The sequence below is a fragment of the Triturus cristatus genome, chromosome 4_2 (assembly GCF_964204655.1).
Source record: "Triturus cristatus chromosome 4_2, aTriCri1.1, whole genome shotgun sequence".
Lineage (NCBI taxonomy): Eukaryota > Metazoa > Chordata > Amphibia > Caudata > Salamandridae > Triturus > Triturus cristatus.
Window position 1 is genome coordinate 11,515,363 of NC_140586.1, and position 13,095 is coordinate 11,528,457.

The window sequence follows — 13,095 nt, forward strand, 5'->3', positions numbered from 1 at the left end:
CTCATTTCTTGGGCTTTTATACCAAAAGAGTAAGCAGTTTTCCACACTTAATTCTGAAAGAATTTCATCTGATCAGCACAGTACTTTCCTTTTCCCATAAGAAAAATACAAAACTTTTAGAACAACAGTGTGACTGTAGTTGAAAGAATATTTGAAATGGTTTTCTGGTGGCCTGAAAGCCTGAGAAATGGAAAGAATTCAACATCTGTTTGAATCATGTTCAAGAGATAACATTCTGGTGTTTGTCTAATCAAGGTTGCTAATTTGCAATGTTTTATATTATAAATGGGGATTGAGAAAAATGAAGCCTAGGCATACATGTTTTGAAAAGAGAAGTTCATTCATTGGCAGTCCAAAGCCGACCACGACAGCTCTCAATCATGCCATTATTTTGATTTAGGCTTACTACGATTAAAGGAGAATTGAGTTGATATTGTACATCTTTCTTATTAGCACACATCTGGGAGAAGCATCCATTCTTAGTATTCCTGCTTTGTAGCAAGTAGTTGCCCATCTAACAGATATGCAAAAAGCTCCATTTTGTTTTGTCTTTTCCTTCTCAACATTAAGGTAAAACTCCACCCACCCTTAGTGAAGGAGAGAGAAGTACTACAAACAACAGAACCTCTTACATTGTCTCACATACAGGCTACTAAATGTGCTGGGAGGTCTTTGTAGTGTTCTGACTCACACTGTAATGTTTTGTGGCTAGAAAAAGGCAAATGTATGCCTACAGCGAGGTGCCCATGGTGATAAAGCCTCCTTTGTGTCCATTATACAAGATTGCGTTTTCGCAAACTAAACATATTATATGCTAGACACATTATATGATAGAACAGAGAGAATATGCCTACATGTAATGAAGATACCATTGGGAGAGGTGATAGCATCTAGATACATCATCTTATACATCATCTGTAATATATTGCTTAAAAACAATGCAAAATGTGCATATTGCAATGCATGGGTATTGTAAAAAAAAAACTTACAAAATGAAACATGCATCATGTGCATTCCAAATGTTATACCACAACTCTGTATGCCTTTTTTTGTGTCGAACGAACCTAACCACAAGGCAGCAGAGCACTGTACAGGGTCAAAGGCAAATATACAGTTAATGAGTGATTGGAGAGGTAGCTGGATTCTGGGAGCATATTTGTACTGTTTCTGCATGGTGAAGCAATGTTTTTTCAAGTGGCATATGCAGCTCTTACCTAAATTTAAGAAAGTTTAAGATGGCCCTGATGTAAACATGGTTGCTGTTTAACATTCTTGTGTATAGATGGAGAAGGTCAATGACCTTGTTTTATGTTTTTACACCTCATTGCCTCAAGTGATGGTGTCCTGGCTGGGGCGGTCTGATAGTGTCCTGATTGGGGCTGTCTGAGAGCCACCAGGGAGATGAGCTTGTTAGCCAGATATGCAGTGGTGCTTGTTGTGATGCCTTTGTAAAGGATGCAGCTGGTTTTGAAGATGGTACAGGCCATAAAGGAGAGCTAATAGATTTCCATCAGGATGGGGGTGATGAAGTCTGGCATATAGGATGCCACTAAGGACAGCCAGTTCGGATTCTGGAGGCCATGGAGGAGGGTTTCCACCATCCAGATGTAAGACTTCAAGGGCCTGAATTCCAGTTCTTAATTCTTTTCTTGGATGAACAGTTTCACTTTCATTAGTAGAAAGAGCTAGTACCAGGCAGTTTTTGTTTTCATAGCAATGTGTTCCTTTAAGTGAGGTTGGTGTCCAGGATGAGTTCTCCATAACTGTTTATCCTTTGCAACGACTACACATTATCACTTAGTAAAAACTAGAATATATTTGTTTAGATTTAAAGAAAGTTAAGATTTACTAGAAAAGTAAAGCTGAACAAATCTTTGATAGTGTACCTATGAAACCTCTGTCTGTTGAATTGACTCCTTACATATCATCTAGTTCTAGTAATGATTTAAAGTGTTCAAATGATTCATAGTTTAGAGAGATATTGTTTGATTGGAGTACAAGATATTTGACATTTAGGAGGATTCAATATTATTTGATAGTGGACTGAAAACAAAATCTAAATTTAGTCACATTTGTCTAATGATAATGTAGTTGATCTTTTTCTTGATCTTGTGAGGTGCCATTTGGACAGAATTCAGAAAAACAAACCCAATTGTAACTTGACTAATAAAGAAAGATTTTCTCTGATCAGTTTGAAAAATGATTTATCAGTTATTATCTACAAAGTGGATTAAGCAGGGTAAGCTACTGCAACATTTGTTTTCCAGGCTACAATACTGAAGATGAAGCACAGTTGGGTGTAGACACGGATCATGATCACAATCAAAATTAAAATCCAAAATATTTGATATATTAGTGGTAACCCAGTGAAACTATCTTAAATGGTTACATTTCTTCACTTTCTGCTCCATGCACTGGGCTATCCAAAAGCAATGATAGAGCAATGAAGATAAAGTATTTCAATTGTATCGGCAATGCACCTCCTTTTATAAAGATTTTCAGTCTTTTTAAATATGTCTATGGTTAAACTGATCAACGCCTCATGTTGGTATCACATCCACACATCCTTGATCAATACTCCCTTTCATAACAAGGATAAATGGTCAGGTTCTTTCTTTGATGATTCTTTATGTGAATATAGTATTTCAAACACTTCGGCTTGAAAAGGATGTTTCATGTAGTTTCCTACCTTTCATGCTGCAACATTATTTACAATACTGTTTTTTATATTAACAGATGTCATATGTGTAGTTAGATGTCAATGTCAATCATTTGATTGATTATGTTTGTAAGGCTGAACAGCAGCATGCATTCTGAAAACATAAGCATGCATGGGATGTATATTATGAGACTCCCATGCCAGGAAATACACCATGTATACCTACGTCTGTCCATGCATCTTTTTTTTATTATTATAACTGTACGTATTATATAATGTTCAGGTCTATTGCATTATTTATTTGAAATGTATTTTGTATTTTCCATTTAGGGTGAGGCTGGCCCAACTGGTGCACGTGGACCTGAGGGTCCCCAAGGTTCAAGAGGCGAATCTGGAACTCCGGGGTCTCCCGGACCTTCCGGGGCTTCTGTAAGTATTTTTTGTTATCAAATATGACATACATTTCTGATCGTCTGGATGGGTCTGCAAAGGACGTTAATAAATGTTGGTATATACTAATGTAATGCAGCCTTTAGTGTATGATCTTCAGCATTTGTCAAGTGGTAGTCTCTAGATCAGCCAAGAAGGGTTACATAATGTTTGCAGCTCTGCGGCACAGTTCTCATAAGGACACAGAGGGTGTAGGGCTTATTCAATGTCAACAGATCTGCAGCACTGCGACCTAGCTCTTTTTTAGAGCATGGATAGAATCAGTCTTACTAAATGTTTAACATGCACCATGGCTCACATATAATTGGGAGATCAGATTTGCTTACTGTGTTCAGCACTGCAGCACAGGGCTCATACGTCAGGTGTTGAGAAGTCATACTCAAGTGCCTGCAGTACTTTGACTGGGGTCGCAAACAACGGCGAGGCATTGTCTACCTAAGTAATATATGCAGCTAGGTAAAGAAGCGCAAATATAAGGTGGATTCAGGCCTATTTAATGGCTGCAGAACTCAGTAGGGGACTATTACACCAGACACTGAGAAATTGTGTTCTGCTCTATCTGCAGCACAGTGACTGGGTTATCATACCAGATGTTAGGAAGTAAAAATCCAAATTCCTTCAGCTTCTTCTGCACCAAAGCATGGAAACAGCCAGCAAAGGAGAATGCAAATGAACTAGAGTGGCTTGCTCTGTTGCATGGCCGTCTGTTCCAGGTATAATAAGTGGTACTAACCAGTACCAGCAGCATAGCACCAGGGCTCATACACAAGGTTTTGAGACACAGTCCTGATTTGGGTTTGTAACTCTAAAGCAGGGTGTTAAGTGGCAGACAACCAGTTTAAAGGTGGAGCTGCAACTTTAACCAAAAAAAAACCTTTTTTTTTTTTTCAAGTTTCTTCCAACATATTGCTTTATTTGAATGTCGGGGCTATTTGACTACATAAGAACGCGGTGGCCCACCTGTTTCCTCCGAACATTACATAATGATTGCAGAGAAATTTAATTGACTGCTTTGTGGGGGTCTCTCCATCCACTCTCAAATAAACCTTACTTCACTCTAACATCTACTAAATGTAGAATTTGAACAGACAAGTTATTTATTAGGGAATTAACAAAATCGACCGACTCAGAATAACAAAAATATACATATTTAGCTCTAATTATTTGCTTTCAAATATCTCTAATTCAGTAAAGAAATTCGGAATGAGGTGAACAGCTCCATATGAAATGATTCAGTTCAGCAACCATTTTGTGACTCATTTTATGAGTCAAGTCTCTAGAACCATGGCTTAGCTATCATCTTTTGCAGTGTTCAACACAACGATAAAACTATAATGAAGAACAATGTGCATGCTTTATTCACTCTTTTTATTACATACTCCGTTACATCATGAAAGAGTGATTCATTTTCGCATTCATGTATGTTTTAGGGAAATCCTGGAACTGATGGTATCCCTGGAGCAAAAGGTTCAGCTGTAAGTATAAAATAAATCTGTTTTTTCTCGTTATATCAGTTAGTTTAATGTCTAAAGATCAATATAAGGTGGGAAATCGGTGGGCAGACATAATTACATTTTGGGGCTGGTTTTAACTGTAATGTGTAAATAAACTGAACGAATGAAGTGACCTCAAAGCCTAGGGCTATTTGGTGGATGGCTGAACACTGGTTGGTATATTATCTTGAGGACTCAGACCAGAAGCATGTTTCTTAAAAAATAACCCGCCCTCTTCTTCTTTTCACTCTGCTAGGGTGCTCCTGGTATTGCTGGCGCCCCTGGATTCCCTGGCCCACGTGGTCCACCTGGCCCTCAGGGCGCTACTGGCCCTCTCGGTCCCAAAGGCCAAACGGTAAGATTTAAACAGCTAACCTGCTCTAAAGTTCAGTTGGGTAATTATCACATTTTCAAATCCAGAGTAAGCATGACACAGTTAACAGCACCTGCTCTCGGACACGTCACTATTTGAGAGTTATAGGAAAAACGTTCGTTGGATCACATTCCAAACACCATTAAACACAATCGATTAGCGGGGTCAATCTATATGTCTCAACTAAAACGCAACATTCGGGTAATCAACGATATTCTAAATAATTCAAGTCCTGTCACAATCCTCTACTGGATGACAGCAGAACATCACATGTAGTTCCACATTGACCCACATGCATTCATGGATGATAGCAGAACATCACATGTAGTTCCACATTGACCCACATGCATGCATGGATGATAGCAGAACATCACATGTAGTTCCACATTGATCCACATGCATGCAGTGCCACACATATGAACTGTCATATTATATGTTAGCATACAACCACATAGAGGTTCACTGTACCAGCCTGCTTTATGTTTCTACTTCGCAGTGTCACTGCACTTAGAAAGCAGGTATACAAGTAGATAGTGCCAGAATTGGAACATTTTATTGGCTGAGCCAACTTCTCATTCCGTAGGGGGTGCTTATTTCGCATTAATGCGTCAAAAGACATTTTATATTCTCCCACTCAGCCATACCAGGACAATATAAAAAATGCCGTCAAAGTTTCCAGCTAGTATACAACTTGTCAGCACAAGACATGTCGCTTTCTGCCGCTAGCCCGAGTATCACGGAATACAGTATCACAACACAAGACAGCTCCTATTCCCCCAATAACACACATTATGAATACAGACGGCATGTCCTAGTTCCACACGCACACACATAGAATAACAAACAGGTATGCTTTAATGTTAGGCAACGGAGACGTTTTATTTTCCAATTTAAGAACATCACAACAATACAAGATGCTATATTAATCAACTCTATAGAAAAGGAAACATATATCATTCCCCCTTTCCTCTTTCAGCAGGACAACAATTTAGTATGCCCTATTACCCCAATGTCGTGCATTAAGGCAACACCTTTTCTTCCATAGAAAGTTATTTATTTGATGGATACATTTAGCTTCATTTTTGAAAATATTTATTGGAACATATTAACCTAAGTTCTACACTAAAAGAGGAGTGGCAGTGGGCCAAACAATTCTGTTGTGTACATAAGGTAGCAGAATCTTGAACCTCCTGGAGACGCAAGTAGCAACTATCGTAATTACAGTCATAAAGAAACAGAGACCAAGGAACGTACTGCTGGGTTCTACTCGTTGTAACAGACCCCAGGCCCAGTAACATCGTCAACGCCGACTCCAAATATGGATCAATTGGTCTAATCAGTAAGATAGAGGAGGCAGAGTTTAGAATGGGGGCGGGGGTGATTGTTTCAGTATCTCTCAGTCATCAGATGAAACTTTTCAGTATCTCTCAGTCATCAGATGAAACTTTTCAGTATCTCTTAGTCATCAGATGTAACTTTGAGCTGAATTTCCTAGGAACACAACATATTTTAATCTCGGAATGCTACCATTATTTCAATTGTCAATGTAAGAAGTCTGCGAAGTGATACATTTTCTTTCATATATTTTCATTTCAGGGTGACCCAGGTGTTGCAGGATTCAAGGGCGAGCAAGGACCTAAGGGGGAAATTGTAAGTACCTGTCTACCACAGCTATAACACCGCTGTGATGAATTTTTATTGAGTTAGACTATCATTATCTCATAATAGTGTTCAAATAGCGTTCACTATGCATTACCAAATGAATTACACGAGATGCCACACTTTAATACACTCTGATGATTCATTGCTTTCCTTGAAGTTGAAAAGAAACTAACAGTGCTTTAGCCGTCACCCTCCTAAAATGACGTTGAAGGATATTGCTCCAAAACAGTGAGAATCTCCATTGTTGCCACGAAAGACAAGAATATCAAGAAAGGTCCCTCAAACATTTGCTCATGGCACTTTGTGTTGGTAAAAATGAAGCTTATTTCTAATCACATGGGAATTCATGAGCGGCATCAACCACTTTCTTACGCTGGCGCCCACTGCACCCTGCCAGAAGTGTGTGCAGCCCACTGCCTCGTGTGAGAGGCGCATAATGACAGATGGTGTCATACTGAGTGGGCCCCTCTGCTTGTGACTAAGGCAGCTCACCCTCACTCCCACAGAAGGTTGTGGCTCGGTGGGAGCGAAGAGGAACAGGCATTTGCATAGCCAATAGGTCTCGTCTTTGGGACCTTGTAAGTAAAAATGGTTTGATTAAGCTCCCAAGGGAGATGAGAAGTCCACTCTGCAGCTCAAATTCACACGCAGACCACCCTGAAGAGTAGCAGTGCTCTGATAACCCTGCACTGCTTAAAATAGGACTGATCTAGTAAAACGCATACATCAAAATAAACATGACCCTTCGTGCTGTGGCTTACCACTTCCATGCTCAGCCTGTGCAGCAACCCTAGTTTTAGAAAACAGAGGATAAGGCATACACTTCACAACCACCCTTAGTCAAAGGTATTGTCCTGGATCGGAAGATGCCGCAGTGATTCCATCATTTTTTAAATCAAAATGTTGGCTTTTTCAAAAGATTTTCAAGTGTTTTCCTGAGAGTCATAAATGAAGCAGTGTGGACTCAAGCGTCTATAAGACCTGTAAAGCGGCCTTAATTAAAATAAAACGATATTTGAATTATTTTAGTAGCCAATCTCCCACTCTAAATAACACGTTCATTGTTAAAAAACACAAAATCCTTCAAGGATTCATCAAATACCCTGATGTTATGAAACGCGTATCTATGAGCAAAATACCGACAGTTTTAGCGAAGTGAGCATGCCGAAAGAGGCATACACCACTAGGTGGCAGTATGAGCACATGTTACTTTAGCTGGAGATCGGGGAATACTGTTGTATCATACAGTTATTGTCCCAGGTGTAAGCTGAATATCGCATTAATATCTGTCTCACTGAAATTTGCAAATATATGCCACTTTAACGCGGCCCTAGGAAATTTGGTGGTAACATTGGTTCCGGTCAAAGGATACTCACTGACTTGTTACATCACATGTATTGCAGTGCAAGTAGCTGCCTTACGTTTATTATTTGGATATTACATTTTCAAAAGCATTTGAACAACTATAATAGAATAAGATACTTTTCAGATGCTGGACGCAGTCTGTGTATTGGGCCATTTAACGCTAATTTGGGCAGAGACCTTGTATAGCGAATGTGAATCTGTGGTCATAAAATCGCCACATTCAGCCTCACTGTTCAATATGTGATGGAAATTACTTGAAACCATGTCCGTGCCTAGTGTATGAATAAATGAATAAATGAATGAATTCTTTATTGTTGTGGTTACTTAAAACCATTACAAAATACAACGTAAAAAATGTGTAGCAGAAAAAAAGGTGCAGCAAAAAAGAGAATTCATTCAGATAATGTAGTCATAATTTTTTTGTTTTGTTTAGAACATAAAACATCTAGACGGGATCAAGGCTCGAAGACAGAGGCCATTTAACGCTAATTTGGGCAGAGACCTTGTATAGCAAATGTGAATCTGTGGTCATAAAATCGCCACATTCAGCCTCACTGTTTAATATGTGATGGCTATGACTTGAAAGCATCATCGTCACATTACATTCCAAGAACATCAGGGACATTTTGTAGCATGTTCCATGCGTTAGGATGATGTCAGAAATGTTCCTGCCTGTGTAGCAATGACTTCTGCTTTCGCTTTTAGGGACCCTCAGGGCCTCAGGGTGCCCCAGGACCGGCTGGCGAGGAAGGCAAGAGAGGTGCCCGTGGTGAACCTGGTGCAGCTGGGCCACTTGGACCCAATGGTGAAAGAGTGAGTAAATGCAACATCAGTGACAGCATGATCACATATGAACGCCATTACTGTAAGTGTACGCATAGAAATAGAGACAGACTAATGCAGGACAACTTAAAAGTGAGACAGGGTGTTGCAGATGTCATGAATCTTGAGAGGGGCATCCGTAGCATGCGGGCAGAATCTGCTACCACCGCCATTTGATCAGGCACACTACGATTTCACCTCTATAACACAATCTACAACACTGAAAGTATTTACTTAAGTGCCTCTTTAGTTACGTTGAAAAAAGCTTATTTTTTTCTTTGATGTTTCTCTTTGTTTTGCAACTGGTTTTAATGTCGGCTGCATCTTTTCTTTTTTGTAGGGAGCTCCCGGTAACCGTGGTTTTCCAGGTCAAGATGGCCTTCCAGGACCCAAGGTGAGTGTCTAATACAGCTGCACTGCAGTCAGTATATTAAACTGACTTTTAAAAGCGCAATGAGCATTGAAAGCAAGGCAGACATCACTCAGCCTTTCTCCTGTGCAGTAGGATTAAAACAAGGTCTTTTGATAATTAAGAGCATTTTAAGGTCATGCTCTGCTTAATATTTCAAATATTGAGGAAGACTTTCGTTTCTTCTTTGGCCTTTGATTACTCTGTAACAACATTTAAACAACTGGGGGCAGATTTACAAGAAAGTGACGCATCTGTACAGATGCGTCACTTTCCCTGCGCCACCCTTAGAAACCCATGCGCCACCATAGATGCGCCATATTTACAATACGGCGCACTATGGTGCAAAGATTGACAGATGCGTCAGAAATTCTGACGCATCTGTTGGCGGAAAAGTCACGCATTTGCTGGAGTCGTGTCGCAAGCACGACGCAACTCCAGCAGTGCGTGTTGAGGCCTATTCCCACTACACTGCGTCACTACTTACGCCTGCTTGAAGCAGGCGTAAGGTTTTGACACGGAGGCGTCCTAAAAGTGGCGCAGTGAAATCTTGTAGATTTCACTGAGTCACTTTTACAAGGCCTTCCTGCGTGGGAACGCCCACCCTGCATACATTATACCTGACGCAGGTATAATGTGACGCAGGGCTTTACAACGTGACGCATTGTTTGCGCCGCTGTTGCGTCAAAAAAGTGACTCAAATGCAGTGCAAAAGTCACGCAAGGGGCTTGTAAATCTGCCCCCTGATGTCTAAGTAAAGCAGAGCATAGGGTGATAGCTCAATGAACGCATTATATTTCCGGACCTTTTGCAAAAATTCAAGCTTTAGCCAAAAGTATGCTCAGGCATGAGCAGCACTGTAAACACTGCTTGTCTCCATGGCAATGAAACATAAAAAGAAAGACAAAATCATCAACCTTGCTCATTTCACTTACATTTCACTACCCAGATGAGTATTTATCCATTCTTCATTATGAACAGACCTTGCGTTTTATATTGGCGCTGAAAATATTAGACCCTAGATTTGCACAGGCTCCAACTAGCTTAGGGCGTTAAAAGCAGCACTTCTGTTTGGATTTTTGCAAATGTCTTCTCTGCGAAATGAAAAAAGAATGACTGTCGAAGGCAATTTTAAATGTTGTTTGTGTGTGCAGGCACAGCCAGAATCTGCTGACATTCGCACCCAGGACTACAAACTACATTTGCCATTGCAATAGTTTGCTATTTGAGAGGAATAATACGGCATACTGATCACAGCATCGTTTTGGGTGTTTTAGAGGCACAGCGGCTAGAGTTAACTTCACAGGCTGAGAATCGGCCCACTGTACTTGGCTCCAGGCACTCGAGTCTGGACATACTAAAGGTGTTACATAGGGTGTGGTGTACCCTCAAACAGGGACTAGAATAACCCCAGGACTTCAGCCAAGCATTGTATAACAGCATCTTTTTTAACTCTTTGTCATCTATGACTCCCCATGGCAGTCATGGGCTTTCACGTAGGGCTCTTGTGCACTCTGGGACTTGTATTCATTACTTACTTCAGTTGGTTCACCATGCGAATGCAGACCATAAATGTAATAGTGATAAATATGCAGTTTTTACAATATCCTTAATTGAGCAGAAGCAGCTCATGTGCTTAGAAAGGCACCTATCCTGCTTGTCAAGGTTTACCTATGACCATCCTTCAGTGCTTTAAATGGGGAAAAATAGTGCAGGTACATGTGGCGAGTGGGTGGGGCTAGGGGCAGGTGTAAAGGCAAGACATGCCGATGCTCTCTGACTTCCATACTAGTTGCAGCACATACCAAAACACATGAGAAATTCGTTTCTATAACCAAAACTGGTTAATTCGTTATGCAAAATGAAAGCCAAATACAGTGATATTTTAACATTTCTTTGTGTTATAATATTTCTCTCTCTTTTCTCTCACACAAAACACGCACAGACAAACAGATAACCAGAGAAACATAAGCAGACACTCACTCCAAAGAATCAGGTGGGATTAAAGCCATTTTAGCCTCCTTACCTCCCATGGCTTTCTTCATTGCACTGTCACCGGGCTGTCTCCATACTCTGCAACACAGCATGACAGTGAACACCCGGATATCATGCAAATGAGCCAACGCTGACTAGTTCAGAGGGGACTCAGCGCTACAGAAGTGCTTTGGCTGCCAAAGAGACAGGCTACCACCACTAGCAGCCTATGTGCCTACCCTTTCATGATTACCGGTACGCTCCTCGGTAGTAGAGAAATGCTAGTACTCAGAGTGATAAAAGTATGAAGTGCCGGTACTCAGTACCTGTGAATACTGGCCCATTTAAAGCACTGCCATCCTTCTCTGTGCACTAAGTGGTTGGACACCCGGGCCTTATGCACTATATAGATCGCCTGATATATTTATATAACAGTGGTTTTAAATACTGTGGACAAGGCCCAGTGGATGACAGGGTGGACAGTTTCATAAAAGTAAGGACTAATATATAATACAATTTATAATTACTACAGTCATGTAGCGCATAAATACCACGTGTCTAGCTTCTAGGCAATGACAACACTCATCAACAGTCAGCTTTAGTCCTTCTTTGAGCACAGACATGACCCCCCCATGATTGTATTTACTTGGGTTGTCAGTGTATAAAAGTTTGCAAAAACCATGACAAATCAAGCATTAACAAAGGAATATGGCTGGGGGCCAACGCTAGACCTATTACCTTTGCCAATGCTTGTTTCTTAAAGAAGAGTTTAGTGGTGCATTGACATGAGTTTAGTAGGTTCCGTTAAAGGGTTCTTGCCAGCAGTTCAAACCCACCCTCATTACCCAAGTATGATTCTATATCTTTGCCAGTGTTGTCGTCCATGTGGCACAGTTAACTCTTCACACAAGTAAACGTCTTTGGGTGGGCCCAACAGTTGGTAAGCTAATGCTGCAGGCAGCGCCCAGATACCACAGGACCGTAGGCAGGGTGGTGCACACCTAGTGGCTCTGAATGTAAACTTCTTGGGTGGACCCGGCACTGGGTAAGCTGATGCTTCATGCAGCATCCAGATGCCACAGGCTGTAAGCAGGGTGGCACAGCACACCCTTCGTGTCTCTGTATGTAAACTTCTTGGGTGGACCGGGCACTGGGTAAGCTAATGCTGCATGCAGCGCCCTGATGCCACCGGACCGTAGGCAGGGTGGTGCACACCTAGTGGCTCTGAATGTAAACTTCTTGGGTGGACCCGGCACTGGGAAAGCTGATGCTGCAGGCATCACCCAGATGCCACAGGCTGTAAGCAGGGTGGCACAGAACACCCTTTGTGTCTCTGTATGTAAACTTCTGGGGTGGACCCAGCACTGGGTAAGCTAATGCTGTAGGTAGCGTCCAGATGCCACAGACTGTAGGCAGGGTGGCACAGCACTCCCTGTATGGGTCTGAATGTAAACTTCTTGGATGGACTCATCAGAGGGGAAGCTAAAGCTGCAGGCAGTGCCCAGGTGCCACAGGCAATAGGCAGGGTGGCACACCCCTTGTGTATCTCTGCATTATATTACCACCAGTCACTGCACAATATATTGGCTGGCTTAACAATGTTTTGGAATTTCAGTAACTTATATTGCACAACTGCTCACCAAGCTAAAACTTACAAAGAAAATATTATTAATCAAATAGGCGCAACCTATTGCATTTACCAATGCCTGTTTAGTAGAGCAGTAGATTACAACTGTGCATCTTCCTTTTCTTTGATTAGGGTGCCCCTGGTGAGCGCGGCGTGGCCGGCCTTGGAGGCCCTAAGGGAGCGAATGGTGACCCAGGCCGTCCCGGAGAACCTGGACTTCCCGGTGCAAGAGTAAGTTTCACAAATCATTTGCTGTGTAAC

General features: G+C 41.3%; 1 protein-coding gene across 2 annotated transcripts in view; it reads left to right on the forward strand.

Moving 5' to 3' along the window:
- Window positions 1–13,095, forward strand: part of COL2A1 (collagen type II alpha 1 chain) — a 112,951-nt gene that overhangs the window by 48,935 nt on the left and 50,921 nt on the right. For both annotated transcript variants that reach the window (XM_085600236.1, XM_085600237.1), the window contains 7 exons: window positions 2,990–3,088; window positions 4,540–4,584; window positions 4,859–4,957; window positions 6,572–6,625; window positions 8,708–8,815; window positions 9,165–9,218; window positions 12,967–13,065. In XM_085600236.1, coding sequence (XP_085456362.1) covers window positions 2,990–3,088; window positions 4,540–4,584; window positions 4,859–4,957; window positions 6,572–6,625; window positions 8,708–8,815; window positions 9,165–9,218; window positions 12,967–13,065 — 558 coding nt within the window. The remainder of the gene's footprint in view (window positions 1–2,989; window positions 3,089–4,539; window positions 4,585–4,858; window positions 4,958–6,571; window positions 6,626–8,707; window positions 8,816–9,164; window positions 9,219–12,966; window positions 13,066–13,095) is intronic.